The sequence below is a fragment of the Tenrec ecaudatus genome, chromosome 6, assembly GCF_050624435.1.
Source record: "Tenrec ecaudatus isolate mTenEca1 chromosome 6, mTenEca1.hap1, whole genome shotgun sequence".
Classification (NCBI taxonomy): Eukaryota; Metazoa; Chordata; class Mammalia; order Afrosoricida; family Tenrecidae; genus Tenrec; species Tenrec ecaudatus.
Genome location: NC_134535.1, coordinates 609,810 through 635,361, shown reverse-complemented (window position 1 = coordinate 635,361; position 25,552 = coordinate 609,810). Strand labels below are relative to the sequence as shown.

At 59.0% G+C, this 25,552-nt stretch overlaps 2 protein-coding genes across 4 annotated transcripts in view; one reads left to right on the top strand and one right to left on the bottom strand.

The window, feature by feature from the left end:
- PPP6R2 (protein phosphatase 6 regulatory subunit 2) overlaps window positions 1–629 on the top strand; it is a 61,597-nt gene extending 60,968 nt beyond the window's left edge. The window contains exon 26 of the mRNA XM_075553440.1: window positions 28–629. Within this exon, the coding sequence (XP_075409555.1) occupies window positions 28–73 (46 nt within the window). The 3' untranslated portion in view covers window positions 74–629. The remainder of the gene's footprint in view (window positions 1–27) is intronic.
- SBF1 (SET binding factor 1) lies at window positions 129–25,552 on the bottom strand. 3 transcript variants are annotated; one of them, XM_075553437.1, is made up of 40 exons: window positions 25,333–25,552; window positions 21,737–21,822; window positions 21,317–21,454; window positions 21,091–21,225; window positions 20,895–21,005; window positions 20,544–20,649; window positions 20,310–20,442; window positions 20,130–20,238; window positions 19,826–19,939; window positions 19,666–19,746; window positions 19,481–19,594; window positions 19,275–19,403; window positions 19,055–19,153; window positions 18,773–18,977; window positions 18,579–18,691; window positions 17,917–18,066; window positions 17,773–17,841; window positions 17,513–17,671; window positions 17,172–17,440; window positions 16,905–17,077; window positions 16,756–16,829; window positions 16,475–16,670; window positions 16,072–16,199; window positions 15,536–15,714; window positions 15,314–15,450; window positions 14,820–15,224; window positions 14,603–14,740; window positions 13,457–13,534; window positions 13,064–13,251; window positions 12,807–12,986; window positions 12,299–12,400; window positions 12,024–12,209; window positions 11,811–11,937; window positions 11,583–11,713; window positions 11,240–11,470; window positions 2,470–2,577; window positions 2,170–2,381; window positions 1,962–2,049; window positions 1,759–1,890; window positions 129–1,678 (listed from the first exon to the last, which is right to left on the bottom strand). In XM_075553437.1, the coding sequence occupies exons 1-40, from the start codon at window positions 25,385–25,387 to the stop codon at window positions 1,580–1,582; spliced, it is 5,667 nt and encodes a 1,888-aa protein (XP_075409552.1). In that variant the 5' UTR covers window positions 25,388–25,552; the 3' UTR covers window positions 129–1,579. The 3 variants fall into 3 exon arrangements, with proteins under 3 accessions (XP_075409552.1, XP_075409553.1, XP_075409554.1); XM_075553438.1 differs by lacking the exon at window positions 13,457–13,534; XM_075553439.1 differs by lacking the exon at window positions 19,275–19,403.

Genomic DNA, 25,552 nt, shown 5'->3' with positions numbered 1-25,552 from the left:
GACCCCAGCCCTGCCCTGCCACCCCAGGAAGACGGAGCCACCGCCAGGAGCCACCGCCAACGGCCCTGTGTGATTCTGCTGCCACCAGGCCCGGCGCAGCCACCAAGAAAACCACTGGGTGATGCAACTTCTCTTTAATTTAATTTAATTTAATTTCCAAATAAATGCTGCACTGGTTGAGCTGGCAGTGGGAACCGCCGAACGCCCAGCTCGAGGCTCTGCTGCAGTCCAGCTGTGTCAACACGGGGCCCAAGGTGGACAAGCCGTTCACCCGCCCGCACAGCAATAACCTTAGCGCACCACCCACCGGGCTCTGCTCCAGCCTAGGCTCCAGGAATGGGGGCCACCCCCTCGCGTTCCTTTTCCACGGTTTTCCACGAATGCAGGAAGAGCCTCGTTTTTTGCACTTTGTCATCGCCATAGGCGACTGGCCTCCTCCCTCAGGGCCCTGCCTTGTGGGGAGGGGGAGGGCCCCCCCCAATGCACCTGGGCATGGGGCGTGAACCCGGGCTGTGGGATCTGACTGCCTTAAACCCACCCTCGCAGCCCGGCCACGTGGTCCAGGCCCGCCCACTGGTGTGAAACTGACTCCAATAAACAGCTGTGTCGTTCGCTCTGTGCCAGCACCTTTGCGCCACCTTCCCCCGGGGTTGGAGGGGGCAGGAGCCTACTGTGCTCCTCAGCCCTACCCTCTCTGCCTCCCAGCCCTGGGCTCATGGCTCTGAGGAAGCTGGGCTGAGTTGACCCAATGACACCCCCCTATACCCTTCCCCCTCCCCAGCACATGGTTCTGAAGCCACTGAGGGCCCTTCTCATCACCCCTGCCGTGGTCAGCCCACGGCAGAGCCCTAACTTACCTAAGGGTCCTAACACCAAGGGCAAGGACACAGTGGAGCTGGTGTGCCGGGTACTCTGCCCACAGGGCCTTACTAGGTGTTGAGCTCACAGAGGAAGAGGGCCTCTGACCCTGCATCCTGGACCTATCGAGCCAGCATCTCCTTGTGTGAGCATGTACCCCAGACTCCCATTGGAACCCTTGGATGTTTGGGCCCCCAACCGCCGCCACACCCGCCGCTTCCCCCATCCCGTTGGCACCTGTCCCAGAGCCAGGTTCTTGCCCAAGGGTGGCCTTCCAGGTGGAGGACAGGCTGGTCCCTGTGCCTTGAGCTTTGAGCCCTGCACCCTCTTCCCCCCTCATCACAGGCTGCTCCCCGAAGCTGAGGTCTCAGGTGGCTGCCGAGGGCACACAGCCCTGGGCTGCCGGCACCCAGGTGGGGAGCACACAGGTGGGCAGGTGTGACCACATGGTCCGTTAGTTCTCTTTATAGACTCTCATTCTGGGGACAGATGGTGTGGCCAGCCAGGGCCAGCAAGGGACTATTTACATACCCCAAGGGGCTGTACCATGGCTGCCCGCTGCCAGGCCCGCCAATAAGTTAAGTCCATCAGGTTGGGAGCGGGACACTGTACAAGCTCAGTGCTGGGGGGCCGGGGCCTCAATACTGTCAGGGCCAGGGGGTGGGGGTGGGGCTGTAAACATGGCCGGGTCTGTGACACTGGAAGCAGGGTAGGGGTGGGGTCAGGCGTCCGACAGGCAGCTCTGGATACGGTCCACCCACTGCTGGGCTGAGGGCACGTCCTGAGCACAGAAGTTGTAAACTCGGCGTGTGGTCTTCACCTGGGGCAGGGGAGGCAGGTGTAACTCTATGGCTCTGCAGAGCCCTGTCCCACCAGAGCCCAGGAGTCTGCCAGGCTCACATCAAAGAAGGCCTTCTCATCCACGTTCTTGGGGGCACCCATGGTGGGCGTGCCAGGAAAAACTGACTCCACCTCGGCTAGGTCGATGATGCCCTTGCAGTCTGTGTCCACTCGGTGATCGTAGTACCGCAGCTGCATAGGGGGTGGCTCAGTCCCACCCCGCCCCACTGCCCCACCCCCACCCCCACTTGTAGGCCACTCACCTGGTGCTTGGTCTTGTCCAGCACAACCCAGCGTGCCTTCCAGGGTTTCATGAAGGCCCCCTTCTTGTAGAGGGTGCCCTCATATGACCTGCACAAGGCCAGCAGCTGGCAGTACCCCACAAGGCCCAAAGATGCCACAGCCAACCCCAGCTTGTGCCTCCCCCACCCCACCCCCCACCCCCGCCATGCATAGGAGCTGTTGGCGCACCTGTTCTCGCTCTCAGCCGTCTGGAACTGGCTATAGAGGGTGCTGGTGCTGCGGCGGGCTGCCTGGCGCGAGCCGGATGCCGTGGAGCCGCTGCTCTGGTCGCTGTCCAGGCTCAGGCTCAGTGTGGAGCCCACGGGCCCCTCCTGCAGGTAGACGCCCAGCGAGCGGCGGTGCTGTGGGACACTGGACACCAGCAGGGAGCCAGGGGGGCCCTGAGGAAGGCGGGGCTCAGTGTCAGGGCTGAGGGCCTCAGCTGGCGGCAGCCCTGCCCACCTTCTCCGTAGATTGCCCTCTACTCACACGCCTGTCTGGCCGTCCTTCAAGGCGCTGGGCGGCCTTTACCCGGTCCCAAGTGTCCTTCCAACGCTCAGGGGGTCGGCCCAGCTCCGTCTCCAGCCGCTGCAGCTCCTGGGTCACAGAGGACAGGCTAGTCTAGGCCAGGGTTGAACCCTGGCTCAGCAAAGGGCATAAAGCCAGAGACGGAGGCAAAGATCAGTCCAAAAAGGAGGTGTTCCAGCAGCCAGCACACACGCCCTTGGAATTGGCTGGACATCCCACCCCATCCCCAGGACAGCAGGGGAATGAACACAGTACAGGATGCAGCCAGCAGCTCTTAGGCCTTATGCCCTCTACCCAACTCCACTCCAGGATGGCCGCTCCCTGGCTCCCCTTCTTCCTGGGAGGAACACCAGTGTGTGGGAGAGGCCACCCTGCACTGAATCAGGAGCTGAGCAGCGACCTCCAGCCTAAATCATCAGCCAGCAGACCCTTGGTCCTTCCCCATCTGGAAAGGGCATTTGGGGCTGACTCTACTCTGAAACCGAGCAGAAGCGTGAAACCTGGGTTTGCCAAGCTCCACCTGACCAAGTACAGCAAGGGGTCTGGCTGAGCTGTGGGGCTGCCAATGCCAGCAGAATTGGCAAGGTGGATAAATGGAGAAACACTCCAGAAACCTCCAAGATGCTTTCTCAAACTTTGGTCAAAGCAAGCTGCCTGTGTACAAGGAGAAACCGCCAGCACAAGACCTTGTCGACAATGGTTGTGGAGCAGAATAGCAGTGCTAGGGATAGACTGCGGAAGGCAAAGTAGCAATGCTGACATCCAGAGTGCAGAGGCCTTGGGGAAACCACCACAAAATACAGCGGAACCCCAAAGGCTCTGCCTCCTCTCTCGGGCTGAACCAACCAAGCTTAAAAACAGGCCTTGAGCTCAGCCTTAGAGCGAAATGAAATGAAATGCCGAAAACAGTGCATGAAAACAAACTAACTGCTGGGCCGATTCCAGCCACAGAGACCGTACAGGCCACAGCAGAATTGCCCTGTGGATTTTCCCCAGACTGGGACTCTTGATGGGAGTAGAGAGCCTAGTTTTCCTCTCACAGAGCGGCTGGTGGTTTCAGACTGCTGGCCTCGTAGCTAGCAGTCCAACAACCATTTGCCAGCAGGCCATAAGGTACCTCAAAAACACACTGACTGCACTAAGCTGGTCGCTGAAAATATCTCACTGACGTGAGCAAAGCAAACCAAGATGATTAGTGGGTACCAGGGGGAGGGGGAAGGGGACGGAGAGGATTTGCAAGGAGACACTGAGTTGATGAATAAAGTCACGTAACATGAAGACTATAATCCATGTAACTGGACTGTATGTATAAAAATGGTTGAGTTGGCAAATATTTTTGGCACATACATACATGTGTGTATACAACTCATTAAAAATACATCCAAACCCAGGTTGTGAAAAAGACTCAATCCACCAGTTCATTAACTGTCTGCAAGGAAGAAAAACCCCAAACTCTTTCAAGAAAGACAACACAAACCTCCATTTTCAAGTGTACAACAGACAACATCATGACAAACAGTAAAGACTGACGTTGTCAAGGATTTTATCTTGCTTGGCTTCACAATCTGCTGATGGAAGTAACAGTCAAAAAACCAACTAACATTACCTTGGGTAATCTGCCATACACGGGTTCTGTACAGTGTGGATGAGAAAGGAGGTCACTTTGAAGGCAAGTCAGTTGCCTCATATGATTGTGAAAGGTGGACACTGAGTAAAGAGGACTGGAGAAGAACCCATGCAGTTCAATTATGGTATTGGCCAGCAATAATGGAGCGTGCCATGGACTACCAAAGAAGTATAGCCAGAATGCAGCTTAGAGGCAAGGACAGTAAGACTTCATCTCACATACATCAGGTACATTATCGGGTGGGCTCAGTTCTGGGAAAAGGACATCTCATGCTTGGAAAAGTGGAAGGTCAGAGACAAAGGCGGCCCTCAACAAGATGGGCTGACATGGGCTGCAGTAACAGGCTCAGACACCCTAACAATTGTGAGGGTGGTGCAGGACTAGGCCGTGTTATGTCCCTAGGGTCACTATGAGATAAAACTGACTCATTGGCACCAAATATTAATTATCGTGCAAGAAAAACCGCAAGACAAAAGGGACCAGATAAAGAGCTTGGGGAGGGAAAAAAACCAGACCCAGAAAAGACACATGAGTTGGAATCAGCATTTGAGAAATGCACCAAAGTTAATTTTAATACCATGGCTGGGGTCAAGCACACCTTAGTCCTTGAAGTAACGCCCTTGCCTTTCCAGCACTCTGAAGAGGTCTTGTGCAATAGATCGACCTACTTACTGTAACTGCACGGGTCCGAACTGTAAAAGGTGCACAGCAAAGTTGTATTCTTTCACTTAGCTACCTTATCTGCACGTTAAACCAATAGAGAAACTGGATAAAAGGAAGAAGGGGCAGCATCAGGGCTGGAGCAATTCAAAAAAAGCAAGACTAAACCTCACTGCCATTGAGTTGATGCCAAGTCACAGCCACCCAACGGACAGGGTAGAAGTGCCCTGTGGGTTTCTGAGATGAACTCTTCACAGGAGTAGAAAGCTTCATCTTTCTCTTGCAGAATAGCTGGCAATTTTGAACTGCTGACCTTGGCTCCTGACATCGACACTGTCCTATACTTTGAACATTCCGTTACCTACCAAAGGTCGGTCACCTACCTTTGGGGACTGGGTGAATGGGTACAAAGGTGGGTCTCTTCCAGTTAGTTGGTCAACTACCTTTCTTCCAGATTATCTGGTGTAGACAAGTGTTTTCAGCACTTCAGCTGCATGGGGAGACATTTCCCTTGGCCTCCCTCCCATCGGTGCCTGGAGCGGCCCTGTGTTTGGGCTACTGCTCTCAGTGCAGCTGGGACTTCTCCCTCCTGCAGCATTAGTCCTGCAACAGCAGTGTCTGCTAGTTCTTTCTCCATCTCTTGATGCTTCCTGCATCATTTAACTTTTTCTACAGAATCAAGACTGCAACTCAAGGCTGGACTTTTTGCCTTGAGTTCTTTCAGTTTAAGATATAGTGAGCATGTTCTCCCTGTTGATTTTCTAATTCTAAGTCCTGGCACGTTTCATGAGGATAGTTGGCTTTGTCTTCTTGAGCTGCCCTTTGAAATTTTCTATTCAGTTCTTTGACTTCATCCTTTCTCCCATGTGCCTTAGCTACTTCTATGAGTAAGAGCATGTTTCAGAGTGTTTTCCACTTTAATCTTTTGTTTTTTTTAATGTTCTTTTGCTTTCTTCATAAATGATGGTCCCAGCAGTGTCTTCCCACAGCTCATCAGGTCTCCTGTCACTAGTATTTAACATGTCACATCTCTTCTTGAGGTGTTCTCAAAAAAATTCAGGTGGGATAGAGTCAGAGTCATATTTCGGCTCCTGTGGACCCGTTTTCATCTTCTTCGGCTTCCACCGGCACTTACATCTCAGCAGCTGATGGGCTGTTCCACAGTTAGTCGCTGGCCCGGGCTCAGCGGCTGATAGTGAGCAGCTCCATCATCTCCTCCACCAGATGGAGTCCGTTTGATTCCTACTTATTCCATGTGGAGAAGTCTGTGTGCGTGTAGGCGCCTTTTGTGTTGTTGGGAAAAGGTACTTGCTGTTAGTTTTGCAAAAATTCTACCATGCGATCTCTCCAGCTTTGTTTCTATCGCCAAGTCTGTATTTTCCAACTTTTGCCTTCCGATAGCCAATAATTATGATTGCATTCCTGATTGCATGTTTGATCAATTTCCAACTGAAGCCGCTGGTAAATTCTTCAATTTCTTCATCACTAGCTTTAGTGGTGGGCACATAAATTTTAATAATAGTTGTCTGGACTGCATTTCCTTGAAGGCGGATAGATACAGTCCTCGTTCATAGCTGATTTTGCAGTGTCCTTTTGGACAGTGAATGCCATGCCATTCCTCCTGATTCTGTCCTAAATCATGACCTTCCTAATTCAAAATGGCCAATACTTGTTCATTTCAGTTCACTCATGTCTAGGATACCGATCTCTATGCGTTCCACTTCACTGTGAACACTTCTTCCAATTTTCCTAGATTCCTACATGTGAGCATTAGCAGATTTTTACAGCGGTTTCTCTTTACCCTATCAGGAAATGAAGATTCCTAAACTACAATCACACAAGCTTTACTCGACTCACCTCATCAGTTGATTCCACTCTGAGACAACAGCTCCTCCTCAGTCACATGTTGATGCCCTCATGCCCAAGGGGCCCAGCTTCTGGCACTGTCTACAACAATATCCTACTTCCATTCTTTGGGCTTTCAGTATCCGACAATGCTTCAGTGCCATGCATAACATTTTCAGGGCTCCTACCTCTGGAGTGGGAAGCTGGGTCCTTCCTTCTGGAAGTGCCACGGAAACCTGTTCACTTCGGATGACTCTACTGGCATTTGAAATACCTGTGACGGAGCTTCCTGCAACACCCAAATCACCATGGTACCACCAACTGACAGGCAGCGGAACAAGGGAATACAAAAGGGCTTAAAATCAGGAAAGTGCACGGCAGGGTTGTGTCCTCTCATCACACTTAGGCAATCAGTATGCTGAGCCAATCACCAGAGACTGGCTTACATGAAGAAAAATGTAGCATCAGGATTGGAAGAAGGCTTGAGAACAAGCTATGATATGCAGAAGATAAAACCATGCTTGCTAAAAGCAAGGAGGACTTGAAGCACTTGCTGAAGACCAAGGATTTCAGACTCCAATATGGTTTACAACTCAATGTAAGGAAGACCCAAGCCCTTACCACTGGATCAATAGGGGACATCACGATACACGGTGCAAAGGCTGAAGTTATCAGGGACTTTGTCTGGCTGGGACAGACAGTCACTGATCATGGAAGCAGCAGTCAAGAGATCCAAAAAGTTGCACTGTGTAAATCTGCTGCACTGAGACCTCTTTACTGTACTGAAAAGCAAGGATGTTACTCTAATAACCAAAGTGTGCCTGACCCAAGCCATGGTGTTCTCCACTGCCTCACATACATGTGAAAGGTGGACATGGAATACAGAAGACTGAAGAAGAGATGCATTTGAATGATGGGGCTGGAGAAGAACATGGAAAGGGTCATGGCCGCTAAAAGGACTAACAAATCTGTTTTGGAAAACTAATGCTCCGAGGCTTCCCCTAACATACCTTGGCCATGTCAAGAGAGACCAGTCCCTGGAAGACATCATGCTTGGTAAGGCAGAAGGGTCAAAAAGAGGCAGGCCCTCCAGGAGGTGGGTGAACACCGTGGCTGCCGCAGTGGGCTCAGGCACAGGACAGTCGTGAAGATGGCGCAGGACCGGTTAGTGTTTCATTCTGTGTGCATAGGCTCGCTCTGTGGGTCTGAATCAACTCGACAGCACCTAACTAAAGGTCCCTTGGGTTTCAGCATGCGTGCTAGTAAGTCTGACCCAACGGGGCCATAAACTGTGGCAGGACAACAGGACCTCCACATGTACCTTACAAAACAGGTAGGAAATTAACTCAAAATGACCAAAGACCTAAATGTAAGAACTAAAACACAAAGCTCTAAAACAAACCAGGACCAATGCTTTGACACCTATTTCTTGAAAACGGATAAAGCACCAACAAAATACAAACTAGAGATTGAGCCTCACCCAAAGCAACACTTGTGTGCCTCAAAAGACTATCAACAAACTGAAGGGATACCCTACTGAACGGGAGGAGGTGGTTGGGAACCCTGTATCTGCTAAAGGTTCTGGATGCAGAGTATTAAGATTGCCTCCCACTCTACAATAGAACGAACCTAAGTAAAAACTGGACACAGCGCTTAAATAAGCCTTCCACCAAAAACTATATAAAAGTGGTCAGTGAGTACACCATCATTAGTCATGAGAGAAATGCAAACCAACAGCACAAATAACACAACCAAAAAAAACCTAAAAGCACATACCCTACCACCACCGCAGGCCCACGGGGACAACCACGATCTGAGAAAGGAGAGTGAGCCTTGACGAGGAGGCGGAGAAGTCGCAAAGTCCACGCCTCCTGGGGCGCATGGAAAGTGTACAGTGGTCGTGGGAAGCACGGGTGGGTCCTCGAGAAATTACACCCAACTGTCCGTCCGATGAAGCAGCAGTTCCACTCCAGGTAGGTACAAGGGGCTCAGACAGGTACTGCACACCACTGGTAGTCACAGCAGGGTTCAGAGTCGCCCAGGGGTGGAAGTGACCCAAGTGTCCACCAGCAGAAGCCCCCAAAAGTGGCCTGTGCACACACTGGGAGTCCCGCTCTCCCTGCTGCCACACGATGGGCCTTGAGAATTCTAGGCTAGGTGAGCACAACAGACACAAACGAGAAGTAGCCAAGGATTCCGCGCTTGTGAGGCATCATAAACAGACAGATCCTGAGGCAGAAAGGAGGCTGGCGATGACCTGTGCTGTGCTAGGACAGTCGGGCGGGCTCCTGCAGAACGTTGTGTGGCTCTGAAAGACCACTGCCAATGAAAGCATCGTTTCATTTCAAGGATGTTATTCAGATCATGGTGATTTCATTTGTAAAAATGTATCAATGGCTCTGAGATCAGTTTTAAAGTGTTCTGAGGGACAGGATTGGCTCTTCCATCTCAAAGGTTTGCTGACGCCTGAGGTGGAAATTTCTTGTCTGGCATGATGAGCCAGGGGGAGCACATAATGCAGGTAAACTGTGCCCTCACAAATGGATACACTGATCATTCATGTTACTACGGCTTAACACAACCATGGAACTACCTAGAGCTGACTATGAAAATAACCCGTGTATGCTTATGCCAGGTTTAAAATGCATACGTCCACCCCATCAAGAAGAAAGCTCTGGGAAGTGTACTTGCACTGCTGGGTGATTCTTGCAATATGGAATGGTGCACTATCAAGTCAGGCACGACTGTACACCAGGGGAAGGCACAGCACAAAGTCAAACCAAGTCCACAAAATGGAATGTCTTTAAAATGCCAGATTATTTTTAAAAAGAAAAAGGAGCACACAGAAAACATGCCCAATTTATAGATAAAGGCATGTACATATGTAAATGTATTTCTATATGAGGATAGGGAAATAGATCTATGTGCATCTACTTATAGGTTTGGTATTAAGACAGCAGATGGACATGAAGCCTCTACTCAAGTTCTCCTTCAATGCAAGAACACTTTGTTCTATGAAACTGGCATTCCATGATGCTCACCTTCCCAACACAATCGCTCAAGGCAAAGCGCATGCATAAGCAAATATGGTGAAGAAAGCTGATGGAGCCTGGCTATCAAAAGATATATAGGCGTGTGGAGTCTTAAAGACTCGAAGGTAAACAAGCGGTCATCTAGCTGAGAAGCATCAAAGCCCACATGGAAGAACACACCAGCCTGTGCGATCACAAGGTGTCGAAGGGATCAGGTACCAGGCATCAAAGAACAAAAAATCTTATCATTGTGAATGAGGGGGGAGTGTGGAGTGTGGACCCAAAGCCCATCTGTAGGCAACAGGACATCCCCTTACAGAAGGGTCGTGGTGCAGTGTAGCAACGATGAAAAATACAGTTTTCCTCTAATTCCTAAATGCTTCCTTTCCCCCCCCCACCCCCACCCCCTGCCACCCCCAGTATCATGATCCCACTTCTACCTTACAAATCCGGCTAGACCAGAGGATGTACACTGGTACAGAGAGGAACTGGGAACACAGGGAGTCCAGGACAGATGATCCCTTCAGGACCAGTGGTGAGAGAGGTGAAACCAGAAGGGTGGAGGGAGGATGAGGTGGAAAGGGGGGGGGCTGATTACAAGGATCTACAGTCGGTGAAGGGAGACCTCAGAGACAAAACAATAATTAATCAATTGTCACGGGTTCATGAGGGAGGGGGAGAAGGAAGGGAAGGAGGGGAAATGAGGGCTGAGGCCAGGGCTGGCTTACGTGGATGAGGGCAACGCATGTACAAATGTGCTTGACATATGTAGGTATGGATTGTGAGAAGAGTTGTATGAGTCCCCAATAAAATGATTTAAAAAAAGAAAACGAATGCCCAAATTCAGACCGGATAGAGAGACGTCTGGGTTATACACGTAGTTTAAAACCAGCTGCTCGCCTAGAAGTTGGCAGTTTGAAGCCAACTTTGCACGCAGCTCTGTGGAAGGCGGTCTGGAAACCTGCTCCATGGACAACAGGCAGGAAAACGCAGGGAGCAACCTTGTGTCCTTTTACAAGTGGGACACTAGGTGCCCATTGACGCCTCACTAAGCAGGCTTCCAGGAACACCAGAGAGGAAAAGTCACAGCCCTGCTCTCCCAACCCTGGCCGGTGACACCATGGAGATTACCTCCTCTAAGCCTCACCGCCTGACTGTGGGCGGCACCCCATGTCCTGCTTCCTACAGGTGGTGTTCAGGTGCACACCGGAGCCACCCAACGAGGATAGCGGGGTGGGGAGTATGGGACAGAAAGTCAGCGAAGGCCCCTGGCATGCAGGGTGGGCAGCGAAAGCGACCAGGATGGAGGCAGAGCCATGTCAAGGAGCCACATGAGTAAGACACTTAGGGGCCAGGGGCTTGTGACCCTTGCCCTACAGCTACGTGGCCCTAGACAAACGGCCAGGGAAGGGTGAAGCCACGGGGACCACAGCCACCCCAGGCCAACAGGTAACTAACTCCCCTAGCTCCCAGATGCACCGCATCCACACTGCACAGCATCGGCATCAGGCACGCGCCTGCAAGCATGCTCACACATGCGCTCACACTCACGCTCACATGTGCACACCTCCAGCAGGCGAGAGATGGCGTCGGGCTGGACACGGGGTCGGCTGTCATAGCAGGGCCACACCACACGGCGCCTACTCTGGGGGGCTCCACCATCTGGCCGCTCTTCCTCAGGGGGTTCCGGGGGCCCCTGGGCCAGCTCCCAGTCATAGGGGGGGCCCTCAGCCAGGCTCTCCTCCATGTAGAAGTCCCACACCTTCAGGTTGGACACATTGCTATAGGGGCGCAGGACCTGGGGACAGGGTGGGGGAGGGCAGGTGTTAAGAACTGGCCAGGAGGGCACTGCACACACACACACATACCAGCACCCCCCCCACCATGCCCAAACCCAGGCCCATGCTGACCTCCGAGTCCTCGGGAGCATACATGTAGTTGTAGAACACAGGTGTCTTTTTGCTCAGCCGGTCCACGTACTCCCACACAGACCTGCACGGCTGAGGGCCCCTTCTCTCCCCTTTCTCCTCATACAGCAGGCCTGGGGGGAGAAGTTCAACACTGAGCCCACCCCCTCCCCTTCTCACACAGAAGGAGCGGGGTGGGGGTGGGCAAACGCTGAGCCTGCCAGAGCTCACCCAGCTCAATGCGCTCGTAATCCGAGTCCAGCAGGAAGGTTCGGAAGCGGCGGGACACGTGGTGGTAGCTGAGGAACTTGAGGTAGAACTGGCTGAACTCAAACTCCATGGGGAACTGCAGGTGGACCTGTGCCGGCACACCCACGGTCGGCAGTAGTCAGCGGTCAGTGTGGCTGGGCCAGGGGCCCGCACACGGCCTCCCGCCACCCCTACCTGGTGCACGCAATCCAAGAACTGCAGGAAGATGGGTGTGAAGCCACTGCTCTGCCCGGCCAGGGTGTGGGCCCCGCGGTGGCTGAAGCGGTGCCCAAAAGACAGCCACTCCTTCTCCACCAGCAGCCGGAAGCCCTCCAGGGTGCGGTAGAAGGGGTCGGAGAGCAGCTGCACCAGTGACACCACCTGCAGGCCAGCTCGTGAGGATGCGCCCCCCCACCTCCCACCCCTGCTCCACAGGCCTCCTCCCGCCAAGCTCCATCCCCCCAGCACACCTGGGTGGTGATGTCCCAGCCGTCCTCCAGGCTGACGAGGACGGAGGAGCCCGAGTCCAGCAGCTCCACCACCAGCACCGACACGCGCAGCAGCTTGTGGATCTGCGGAGACGCCCGTCACAGCAGGCCTGAGGGCAGCCCTATCTCCGATCACATCCTACAGACCCCAAAACCCCAGGCCTGCCCTAGCCCAGGGTACCCCCTGTCCAAACCTGCCCACTTTTCTAGAGCAGCCAGCATGTCCTGGGGTCCTGGGATTAGTGTGAGCTGAGCCCAGCCCATGCAGCCCCACAGTTCCCACCAGGCCACTGGGTTCCCCCCACCGCCCCTCATGCTGGTGGACACAGCACCCACAGCCCAGATGGCCCAGCACCTGCCTCTGCCCTTGGGCCCCACTCTGGCCACAGGACCCAGCCGATGCCACATCCAAGCAACCCCATCAGTGGTCCCAACCATGGGCCTCCTGGGGGACAAGTCATCAAAGCAGCAAAGCCCGGCCCCAGCGAACCTGGCTCAGCCACTCCGAGTCCTCCAGTGAGCGCAGGTAGGAGGCGGGGCTGGGCTCAGCGGCGGCACAGCCCGGGACGCAGGCCTTGAGCAGCTTCTTGAAGCTGGCCTTCACCTGCCGCACCTCAAACACCTCAATGGGCACCAGCTCCCACTGCTGCAGAGGGTCCTGACGCACACCCTGGGGGACCGTGCTGTCAGATGCTGCAGGGAAGCAGGGCCCAGCGCCCACCCGGCTCAGCCCCACCCATCCGCCACCTTGAACTGAGCCTTGTCCCCGATGATGTAGAGGGCTGCACGCTGGGGCCGCAGGAAGCCAGGGTCCGGGGGTGCCCCGTTGGGCTGTGGAGGGCCCAGCATGTCTCTCCCCGCCAACCGAGAGCCCACGTCCACACCAACACCACCGCCGCTGCTTCGCCCGCTGGCCCGGATGCTGCCCCATTTCCCTGCGGGGTCAGACAATGAGTAGGGCGGAGTTGGTGGAGGAGAGAGGCCGCTGCCCAGTTAGCGGGGGCGTCGGGCTGTTAGTGCCGCCAGGGGTGCACAGGCCTTTACTCAAGAGCAGTGAGTGCTGGCATGAGGACGCAGTGCCGCACCGCGAGGGGCATTAGTGCCGGCCACAGGCCTGGGCTGGGCGGCCTGGTACGATACCTCGGGGTGCGGTCCGTCTGGAGACCGAGGCCGCCATGGGGTTGGACAGCGTAGTGACCCTGGCTCGGGGACTGGGCGCTGGGGGCAAGCAAAAAGAAGGCTCAGCTGTCCGGGCACCCACCACACGCTGCCCAGCCAGCCTGGCAGCAGAATCTGGACCAAGACCCCCAGAGTGTAAAGCGGCTGGAGCCCGGGCCCATCCCAGGCCTGCACACTCAGGCTTGGCTCCAGCCTTTCTTCTCTGGCCACCCGCCTGTCCCTGGAGGCCAGAGACCCTCTCTCCCCAGGCCCACTTACCTCACAGCGAAGCCTGAACCAACCCAGGGCTAAGTGGGGCTAGGGTCCCAGTGCCCCGCCTCAAACCAAATGTGAGAGAGAGCACCCATCACTAATGTGCTGTACCCTTGCGATGGACCAGAGTCTGGACTGAGCCCCAACACTCACATGCCAGCCATGCAGGGGACCCTGGAGATGAAGCTGGAAGACAGCCAAATGTCTGGAGACGTCAAGGGGATGAGGGTGGGGGTGGGGGACAGGCCAGGGAGGCAGCAAAGGTCATGGGGGCCCCGGGAACACTGACTGACCGGAGTCAGGTTGCCTTCACAAGGAATGACCTGAGGTGACCCTGGCCACAGGGTCAGGGTACTCTGGCAAGAGTGGCCCCAGAGTAACAACAGTGATCTCCACCACAGGGGTCAGGGCTCCACTGATGCCTGCCAGGGGCTGGGGTGCCTCCTGGGGCCCCCACTGTGAAGGATGGCCAAGGTGAGTTTTGCCACGGGGACAGGGAGCCTGGCTGGGGGCGAGTGGGAACAAAGAGGCGCTGTCAACACTCCAGGCTCCATTTGACCTTCAGAAACCCTCAGAGGACAAAGGGCAGCAGCCAGGCAGTGTGGGCAGGAACGCAGGCGGGAGCGGGAGTGGGCCCCACTAGACCTCCAGGCAAAGAAGTACGAGGGTGGGTGCAGGGGAGGGGGAAGGTGGAGAAGTGGCCAGGGAGCCCAGAGCAGAGCCTGCCTTTAGCCAGCTGGGGCGCAGGGGGAGGAGGGGAGGTGGGGACTGGGCACAGAGCAGCAGTTGCGGCCACAGTGACTGAAGGCCGAGGGCATGGGGACCCATGAGGTCGGGGCAGGGCGGGTCCCTCACCATGGCCACCCAGGTGGGCAGAGGAGAAGCCGCTCAAGGTGTTGCGCCCCGAGGCGTCGGCGTAGCGCGGCATGGAGCTCACCACAGCCTGCAGGTACTTCTCCTGCTCCAGGCTGCCCGAGTCTGTCTGTGACTGGCCTGTGGAGGGAGGGGCACTGAGTGGGCCCTGGCCAGCCTGTGGGTGTGGCACCGGCAGGGAGGCGGGCAGTGAGCACACCTGGTGATGGGGCATTCTGGGTCTTGAAAAGGCCAGCGACGCCCTTGCCGTGCAGGCCGCCGGAGCGCAGCAGCACGGCCCTCGAGCGCCCGCTGCGCCAGCACACCACAGGGAAGCGGTTCTGGCGGTAGCAGCGTGACACACGTTGCAGGGCGTTGTCCTGGACGCTCTGCGGCACGATCAGCAGCCCGGGGTAGCTGCGGCAGATGGCGTACATGCGGTTGACCGGCGAGATGCGGAAGGGCTCAGACTTGGCACGGCTCAGGCTGCTGCTGAGCGTGCCCAGGCCCAGGCGCTGGTAGTCACGGCAGCACGCCCGCTCCACCAAGCTGCTCATGGTCATGCGGTCAGAGGGCTTCAACGCTGACGTGGGCGTCAGCGTACTGGGCTCCGGCTCGTCCGACACTGTGCAGAGGCAGCACGTGGTCAGCGCCCGGGCCCAACTAGCAGTCGTCAGCACGTAGAGCGGTGTCCAGGGAAGCCACCTGCCTCACCTGAGATGGCGTCCTCCTGGTCGTCGTCGGGGGGCTGGCTCCGGGATTCCCAGCTGGGGGGATTGTATTTCTTGCGCGTCACATACTGCCTCCCCATGGTCTTCTTGGCATTCTTCACCAGGTTCCGGGACAGGGTTCTGGGGAGCAATAGGGTGGGCATGATGAGGGGGAGAGGAGGGTGCCCACACGCTGGTCGGGGCCACGCTGGGGAAGGAGCCATACTTGAGGGACGGCCCTTTATCCTTGGTGGCACGAGCTGGCCGGCTGGGTGCATGCACGGCTCCCCCAATGAAGGCGAAGGTGTCCCTGACGTCGGAGGGGTACCGTAGCTTGTGCAGCTGCTTGCGGAAGAGCTCGGCACTGTCGGAGCCCACCTCCTCATCAAAGGCCATCTTGAGCAGCTGCGAGAGACAGGGCACTCTGCACACCTGCTCGGCCGCCAGAGAGAGAGAGAGAGAGAGAGAGAGACACACACACACACACACACACACACACACACACACACACCCTGGGGCTATGGAGCAGGTTCATATCAATGCAAGGGGAAGTTGTGCACACAGCCCCACTCTGGTGTCTCAGGGGACTGCCCGCAGGCCCTACCCTCAAGGGAGGGACACGCACAAGGCTCTTACTGGACTGACAACTCAGCCGGTAACGCTGTGGACTGGCCACTCTGGAGGCCCCCACCAACACCAGGGCCCTAGGCCTGGTGGGGCTGGGCAGGAGGGCGCACACCCGGCAGCCCCTGGGAGGCCCACCTGGAAGGTGCAGGAGCGTAGCTGGAGTCCATCCTGCAGGAACTGGTCCACGTGGGTCTGCACACTGACGCGCTTCTCCTTGGTCAGCGCGGCCACCGGGAAGGAGCGGGCTACCACCTGCTCCCCGACTAAGAGCAGCTGGGATCAGAGGCTGGGGGCAGGGACGGGGCTGGGGAGCAGGGGTGAGGGCACTGGGACTGGGGAGGGGCGGGGACGGGGCTGTGGAGCTCAGCGGGTAGGGGAAGGGTGACAGAAACAGGGGTGTTGGGGGCTGAGAAGGGGCTGGGAGAGGCTAGCAGGGACGTGGGTACACAAGTGCTGGGAAGGTCTGGGCTGGGGAGTAGGGGGAGGCGTGTGGGCTTGTGGAGGGGGTAAGCAGGGGCAAGGGGGTCTGGAGGCTTACCCAGGGGATCAGTGGGCATGCCTGTGAAGATGACTCGATACGTGGTGAGGAAGATGGCGCCCTCAGCCGGCAGCAGTGCGGGGCCCCCCCCACTGCCGCCAGCCCCTGCCTCACGCCCGTCGGGGAGCAGGTAGACTCGGAGACCGTCCAGCACATACTCCTCACCGGGCAGCAGGCGTGGCCGCAGCAGCTTGGGCTGCAAGGGTGGGGATTAACCTCAGAAGGCGGTGGTGGCCCTATACCCGCAACCCCCCCACCCCCGCCATGGCCGCAGCCCCCACCTTCTGGATGGGCGGCAGCCTCTTGCTCTCCCGGTGCACGGCCTCGAGGGTCTCAATGTGCATCTGGACGATATCTGAGGGGAGCAGGTCTCAGGCCAGGCCGCCCACAGCGGCCCCATGGGAGGGAGTCGGGCCCCGGCCCCCCATACCTGGCACCATGACATGCAGCCCCTTGAGATGGTCGCTGGTGACCCCACTCTCCGTGCAGACCTTGTCCACAAAGCGGTTGATGAAGCGGACCACAGCCCCAGCCACGTCGGAGGTCTCTGCATCCTCAAAACCACTCTCTGTGTCACAGCTGCCCGCCATGCTGCCCGCCATGCTGTCGGGGGTGGGGGTGGGGATGGCTTGTGGGCAGGGCTGCAGAGCAGGCCTGGGAGAGGGGGGGATGTGGGCGGGGGGGGGGGGGGGCACACCTGTTGGTGACCAGGCTGTTGCTGGCGCTCTCCAGCTCACCCAGGCCCGCTCGCTCCCGCAGGAGCCGACCCCGACTGCTGTCCAGGGGCAGCAGGAGGTAGCTCATGCGGCTGGCGTAGTGGATGGCCTGGCTGAACACCGTGCTCTCTTCCTTTTGCACCAACTCCTGCTGCTTCTCGCGGTCCAGAGTCGGCCACAGACGCCGCTGCTCCGAGGCCACGTCCAGCGCCGACCGCTCCTCCTCCTGCGGGGCCGCCTCCCCCATCTCCTACACCGGCACAGCTGTGAGCTCAGCTCACCAGCTGGCCGGCCAGACCGCCCCACTCAGCCATCCGCTCACCTGGGAGAGAGTGTGGTCCTCAGCGGGCTCCAGATAGAGGGCCCGGATGTGGGTCTGCACATCCCCGTAGAACATGGCCTCCCAGAACTGCGGCGTGCTCCAGACCACGTGCTCCTGCACACAGCTGTACGCGAACTGCGTCACCCCGGGGCTCAGTTTCTGTGGGGCCGGCGGGTAGGTCAGTGGGCTGGGAACTGGAGGGGTCAGCAGACTGGGGCTAGGTGGTGAGCACACTGTGATGCGGGCCTGCTGACACTCACCCGGCAGAAGGCAGTGACCAGAGGCAGCAGGGCAGCCGCGACACCGTGTTCATCCATGGAGGTGCAGTCCTAGGCAGAGGCGGCCCTCAGCGCGGCCCAACGCCATCGCCAACCTCCTCCCGCCCCCGGGGGAGGGGTGCTCACCTGCAGACAGCAGTTCATCATGCGGACGACAAAGTCAAACTGCTGGTGGTCCAGGACGGCCCTGTTCTGCTGCACATGGAGGTGCAGCTCCTGGGTGAGGCAGCCGCGGGCAGCACGGCCCTTCAGGGCCCTCAGCACAGCCGGCAGCAACTAGGGACACGGTCAGGTCACAGGGGCCCAGCCAGTGGGAGGCATACGTGGGATGGGGAGCATGAGGCGGGCCAGGCAGTGTGCACCAGACACATGCCAGGCCCAGCTCCCTCCATCGACCACGACCACACAGCTTGCACTGAAGGCAGCCAGACCCAGGCCAGGGCTGCCACACACACTCATGTGCTCACAGGCACACACAGACACAGGCCAGGCCTGGCTCCCAGCACAGTCACAAAAGCCAGAGAGGGGGTAGGCGTGTCCCAGACCCCCCATCAGCAGCTCACCTGCACGTGGCCTCGCCCACACAAACCCCTCCCCCACAACCTAGACGTCCCCACTCAAGGAGCTGGTGAGGGCAAAGAGCAGTGTGTGCCCCCTTCGGGCACCCTGGCCTCTGGGAAGGTGCAGACAGCACCTCACAACATGACTCTGCTTCCCACTCATCTGCCTGCCCATTGCAGCTCGCGGGGACCCTGTGAGCAGCCGGGCAGTCAGGCATCCGCCCCCACCTTCTTGGCCTCCAGCATCTTCCCCTCGAACACATAGGCAATGCAGTTGCGGACCACCTCCAGCCGGCGTGCGCTGTTGGCATGGAGTGCACTGCTCCTCTCCAGGATGGCGGCTGTGGGGGCAGAGGGCGCTCAGCCACCAGTCCCAGGTGGGGAGCGGAGAGAGAGGGGGAGCCAGACCAAGCCCAACGCACTCATGGGGGGCCCCAAGGGCACAGTGGTCCTCTTCTCGGCCCGCACAGCCGGGGGTGCACCCTGCAGCGTAGCGGTGGCCTGGTCCACGATCCACTGCACGGTACCTTCGTCCAGTCGGGGGAAGGGCCGTGGTGCGCGGCGCAGGTGACTGGCCTCTGCCGGCCGCTGCACCTTGTGCATCGTCACAGCAGGGTACGGGTTCTCCTGAGACAGGGCAGTGTGAGGGGGCGGACCCTGCCCCCCCCAGCACCCACCCCCTCCGCCCTCCCTGCCAGCCTTACATTCTTATACAGCTGCTCTGCTAGTTCCCTGACGTGCCGCAGGACCCGATGGGGGTGGCTCTCATCAGCCCGCATCCGTGCCACGTCATGGGCCACCAGCTATGGGACAGGGCGGGCAGTTAGCCAGCAAGGGGGCTTACCTAGAGGCCAGGGGTCAGGGCAGGGGCTCCCCAGGAGGCCAGGGGTCAGGGTGGGCAGGCTGGGCCGGGGCAGGGTGCACCTCATCAAACAGGTCCGTGGGCCGGTAGGGGACGCCACGCTCTGACACGAAGCCTGCAAAGGCCATGCCCTCCAGCACCTTCACCAGGAAGTCGTCCTCTGCCAGCCCCCGCTGGCCCAGGAAGGCTGCCTGGGGGCACATGGGGCTCAGCTCTGGGGACCCTGCCCAGGGACCCTTGCCACCGCCCGAGCCGGCGCGGAGCCCACCTTATGGAAGCGGATGACTGGCTCAGGGTGGATGCGCACAATATGCAGACACCAGCGGTAGCCCTGCAGCAGCTGCGCAAAGAGCCGCAGGAAGACAGCCCGCAGCTCCTTGTCCTGTGGGTGGGGCTGGTGAGGGTGGCACTCCAGGCCCCACCCAAGCCCCCAGCCACCCCCAGAGCACCCACCTGCATCTTCAGGGAGGAGGAGGAGGAGGTTATGGGGGGTGGGAAGGCGAGGTCGGCCAGCTCCAGTTCTGGATCCAGAACCTGAAGGGCAGGGAGCAGGGCTCAGGGGACTGTCAGCTCCCAGTGTGGGGGGTCCCCAGTCCACCGCGCAGGCGCTCACCATGCTCAGCACAATGTGAGTCTGGCTCTGCAGAGGTTCTGGCAGGGGTGGGATGTGTACACACTCGGGGACAGTCACCGTGCCTCCATCAAGATCAGCAATGATCACGTCTAGCTGTGGGGGTGGGGCGGGGTAAGGGTGCCTCATGACTGTCAGCAGAGGGGACACTGTCCGTGAGTCTGTCTCAGCAGCGGGGACCCTCTCTGTGGAGCCATGGTCAGCAATGGGGACACTGTCCATGAAGTCATGGTCAGCAGTGGACACTGTCCGTGAGTCCGTGGTCAACAGCGGGCTGAGCCCTCACCAGCTCCTGGGTCTCGGCCTGGAAGGCGGTGTTGACCCCGATGATGAAGGGCGTGGGCGTGCTGAGCACCTCCAGGAGCTGAGCTGGCAGGATCGGCACGTAGGTGAAACTGCAACAGACCAGGGCTCAGTGCATGAGCCCCACTTGGTGGGTGGGGGGTGAGGGGTAGGAGGCGGGTACCTGTATCGGAGGGGAAAGAGCAGTGCCAGGAGGCCCCGGCAGGCATCGGCCAAGCGCTGGTAGCTCCGGGACAGGAAGAGGATCTTGTGCTCAGTGAGTGCCGCACAGAACAGAGCCAGCACGTTGGTGATGCCTGAGGGCCAGGGCCAGGGTGAGTTTGGAGATGCTCTGGGGAGCCCACCTCCCTGGCCCCCCTGCCTGGGCCCAGGCTGTGGCTCGGGATGAAGAGCTCACCAAGCTGGCGGAAGAGTAGGGCCACACTACAGCAGCTGACGGGCAATGAGTCGGTGAGCGGGGTCTGGATGACCTGCCGGTCCCCTGCCCCCAGAGAGATGGTTCTCTGCAAAAGAGAGCAGCAGAGGCTCAGGCCAGCAGCCCAAGCCAGTTCTGTGAGCCCAGCCCAAGGGGGCCATGCCCTGCTGGGCAGAACAACAAAAGAGTCCCTACCGCTCCTTCCTCCACAGAGTCCAGCTGCACGGGACAGACAGGCAAAGAGACGGTTAGACACACAGTGGGCCAGGCCACGGCAGACAGGGACAGGTCAGACACACACACATGGGAGGGGGAGGCCCAGGGGAGGCCCACCTGAGAGCCCCCGGCCAGGGGGATGGTGCAGGTCAGCAGGTTCCCGATGACACTCTCCAGGGACACACTCAGGCCCTCAACGTGGACCGTGTAGATGAGCCCCAGACTGTTCTGCAGTGATCACAAGTCCAGGAATGGAGTCACAGCAGGCAGGAGACCCCTCCACCCCCACCCCCTGCCCCAGCTGCCACCTCACCCTGAACACCTCGGAGTGGTCCAACCTTGACACCAGCACCAGGGTCTTTGGAGCAAAGAGCTGGCCGGTGGCTGTGGGCCGCCCCTCCTCTGCTGCCGGGCCACTCTCCACGGAGTCCTCAGTGCACACAGCATCCTGAGAGCAGAAATTCTACTGTCCCCGCAAGCCCCGCAGCCCCCACTCCGCATCGGAGGAGCCTGGCAGCACGCAGGGCCGCTCGTCTGACCTGGGTGGGCTCCACAGGCTCCCAGAAGGTCAGGCAGGCGCAGTAGTGCCGTTCAGAATTGATGTCAGTGAGGACAGCCACGAAGAAGGTCGGTGGGTTCCGCTCAGCACAGAGCTGCCACCCACTGGGCTGGCAGAACTGCAGGGAGGACTGGTGGTCAGGCCCGGACCCGTGGTCCCCTGCAGGGCTATGCTGCAGCCAGGCAGCCGGGGCTCCAACCCAGCTCTAGCAGCACCTTGCCCCCTGGGTCCACAACCGCACTGGCCAGGCCTTTAGGCCCCACTCAGCGGGTGCAGGGACCCAGCTGCCTCAGACTCCGGGTCAGCCTCAGAGGGAGAAAGGCAGAGGGGGAGGGGGAGACCCTTTGCTCCAGTAGCAGCCCCCCACCCACCCATCCCAGGCTCTCCTTCCCACGCTCACCAGTTCGATGCCCTGGGGAAAGGGGTTGTCCTCCCAGTCCTTCTCTGGGAAGCGCTGCAGGATTTGGCCCTGGCCTTCGCCACTCCCTGGGGGCAAGAACAAGGTTCAGGTCCCCCTGCCTGGGGAGGCTCAAGGGTCTAAGACAACTCTGTGGGTCAGGGGTGGGGGGTCAGGCCCTTGGTGGTTCACCCCTGGTCCACCCCTGCTAGTTAGCTTGACCGGGGCCCATCGGCTATACAGTCTGGGGCCACTACAGTCTGGGGCCCACCCCCTGAGCCAACCAGGCTACTGCCCATGGTGGACAGGGGTTCTCTCCTGGCTCACCCCACAGTCACCCCAGGAGTGAGGCCCGGAGGTGGGAGGAGGTAAGGTCTGTGACTCACAAACCTCAGCTTCCTGCCCCTCCTCCACTCCCACTGCAGCCTGGCTGGGACCAGAACAGAAGAGGAACAAGAGGGGGCAAGTGTCTGCTGATGCCAACGACACTCAGGCACACTCACCACTGTCACACTCACCACTCTCATCCCCACCTACCAACACACCTGACACACACCCATACTCACCCCACCCACTGCATTCTCACACACACCTACACATATTCCTGCACGCCTAACACACTCACCCCTCATCACTCGTGCACATCTAACACACACTCATATAACACACCCCTACATACATACTCAGGCACACCTAACACTCACCCCCCTATACTCACTCATCTCCCACATGCACACTCAACAGGCACATGTACACCTAACACACTACTCACCCCCACCTACACATACATTCATGCACACCTAACATTCACACTCATCACCCACTTACGCACACCTTACACACTCATCCCTCACGCACATCTAACACTCATTCCCCTATTCACTCATGCACAACACACACACACAAACACACACACACACACACAGATGCATACCTAATACATTCATCCCCTACTCACTCATGCACGCCTCACACTCATCATCCCCACCCAAATGCAGTCCTAGCTGAGCATTCGCAGGCTCCCAGCCAGTCGAGGGTGTGGACTCCTCCCTGGCTCACTCTGGACCCCAGAGGACCCACCCCATGGCCCAGGAAGAGGGGTGTGTGGGAAGGCTGTAGAGGGCTGCTCTCAGCAGCTCCTCCAAACAGGAAGTGGGCATGCACCGCAGGGGACCAGGGGAGCACCTTCAGCTGGAGACTGGCCCAGCTCCCAGCACCCCTCAGCCCCTGTGACCCTGCACAACCCAACCCAGAGCCACATCTGGGTGGTGTTTCTACATCACAGCCACAACCACCCTGGCCACCTGGAGAGAAGTACAGGGCTGCCGGGGCCCAGAGCAGGGTTGGGAGCTGGACCAGGCCTAACTAAGCCAGAGCAGAACTCGGTCCGGCACTCAGGGAAGCTTGGCCGGGACAGGCTGAGCAAGTGTGGAAGGATCCAGTAGTCCTGCCATGTCCCACCTCCTGCTCTGTGTCTCTCACAGGGTCTCCATGGACCCCTCTGCACCCCAGGGACCCCATCACCAGCCCCACTCCTCCGAAGGATGCCTGGAGGCCAGAAGGTGGGGCAGCGTGGGCCCGGGGTGGGGTCCCACTGTGCGCTGGTGCCTGGAGGGGCCCAAATAGGTCAGCAGGGGATATTAGGGTGGTGAGGGGAACCCATAGCCTCCTATGTGCCCCCAACTTGGCAGAAGGCTCCCCCAGACTATACAAGAAGAGACACATGACCTCCTAAGTCCCCAAAACCCTATGACCCCCACATCCTTCCCTTCATACATCCCAAATCCAGTTGTAGAGTGAGATGAGGGGAAGGGGGGTAGGCCTCATCACACCCAGTGCACTGGCCCCACATACCACGCATGTGCCCAGGGCGACCTGACCCACCACACTCCACAGCCCCTCAGTTCCAGAGGGACCTGGCCCAGTCCTGACTCCAAAGTCACAGCTCCTGTGGGCTCCCTCGGGGAGCTGGGAGCCTGCTGTGGCCTCCCAAACAGCCCCAACCTGCTCTGAGGGCGGGCCGGCGGGCACATGGGTGGGGACAGGAGCCAGGCTCAAGAATGAGCTGGGGCAACAGGGGGCCAAGAGGAGCCCAGAGTGGCCATCTTTCCTCAGAGACTGGGGTTTGGGGAGACACTCACAGCCAGGCACCCCCAAAACACAGCACCCTGGGAGACTGATCACTGAACCACAGTCTACTCCACTAAGCCAAGACGTGTCATGCCATCCTAGAGCCATGGCCTGGGGGAAGCTGGACCCCTAGGGCAGAACAGGGCCTTGGGCAGGGCCACCAGTCCCCACACACATTTAGACAGAGCCCCTACCAGCCTTGCCCCACAGACACTTCCCAGACATGCCTACCTGATAATGACTCTCACTCACACAACCTGCGGGACAGGATGTCCAGACCCAGGCCTGAGCCGAAGACACCTGTGTCTGTCCTGATGACCACGAAGCCGCTCAATGCTGCTCCTCACCAGCCCAGGCTGACCACTGGGGCCACGGACCACCTGACCCCATACTTCTGGTACCTTCTGGGTCCAACCACCTGTCCCTGCCCTCAAGCTGTCTCTTCCCACTGCCATTGGTTGTGTGGGGTCACTCCTGCATTCTCTGAGGCCACACACACCACAGTCAGCTGGCTGTGTCTCCCCATCTACCACCCATATAGTCACCTCAATGCTTCATGCCCAGTGCCACCACCTGGCCTCTCGGCCACTGTGCCCTTAGCATCCTCAGCACCGACAGCCACTGAACACACCCACCCCTGCTGCACCCTGCAGCCCCCCCACACACACACATGCACAGACACACACACAGTCTTCTGCACCATCAGCCTATGCTAGCACATCCCTCCCTGTGGCACCCTGCACCCTACAAACAGGCACAGGCTGCAGCCCCTGGGCCGCCCACAGACACTCTGCTCCAGGCAGCATGGCCCCATTGCCGGGCGGACGGGCAGACGCTGTCACCCGAGGGGACTCCCCCTGTGGGGAGAGACTGCCAGGCTGTGCCTGTGGGGGGTAGGAGGAAGCAGGGGGCGTGCGGGACTTCTGCAGGGGGAACTGGAGGAAGGGGCGGGCCAGAGCCACTTTCAGTGGGCCCGCGAACACTGACTCAGGCGCTCCACGCTGCTCACGCTCACACGCAGTGACAGCGGGGCCAGGCTCAGCCTGGGGCGGTGAGGTCATGTCCACAAGGGCCTCTCTCCGACCCAGGAGAGGACCCCAGAGGGCTGGACCCCAGGGCCGGACGCACAGACCCTGCCGGGAAGACTGGCCTTGGCCTCCAACATTTCCTCCCTGTACCCTCCAGCTCCGAGGCCATCGTCCCCCAGAGGGCCTCCCGGGGATCCACAGGCCGGCAAAGGAGACCCCTGCTCCTCGGGTCCAGCCAGAGGCCGCGGGGCTCCAAGAAGGGGCTTACAGGCGGCACCTCCGGGTCAGCCAAGGTGCGGGGAACCGCCGCGATAGCCCTGCCGCCTGCAGCCCATTCCGGGACGCTGTCCGACCAGGCTCGGGGCGTCCACCCGCCCGAGCCCTGACCGCAGGTGCCGCCGGCCCGCCCCCGCCGCCGCCTGAGCCGCGGCCAGCACTCACCGCGCGGGTGCGGCCCAAACGCCACCAGAACGAAGTAGTCCGCGAGCCGGGCCATGTCGAGGGGAGCGGGCGGGCTCCGCGGCTCGGGGACGCGAGGGCGGCGCGCTCATGGCCCGGCCCCAAACCCAGCCCGGACTCCCCGGACACCCCGGATCCGCTGGGCGGCAACGGCGGCAGCGACGGCCAAGGCTCCCGCCGCCATCTTCCCAGCCAGCCGGCC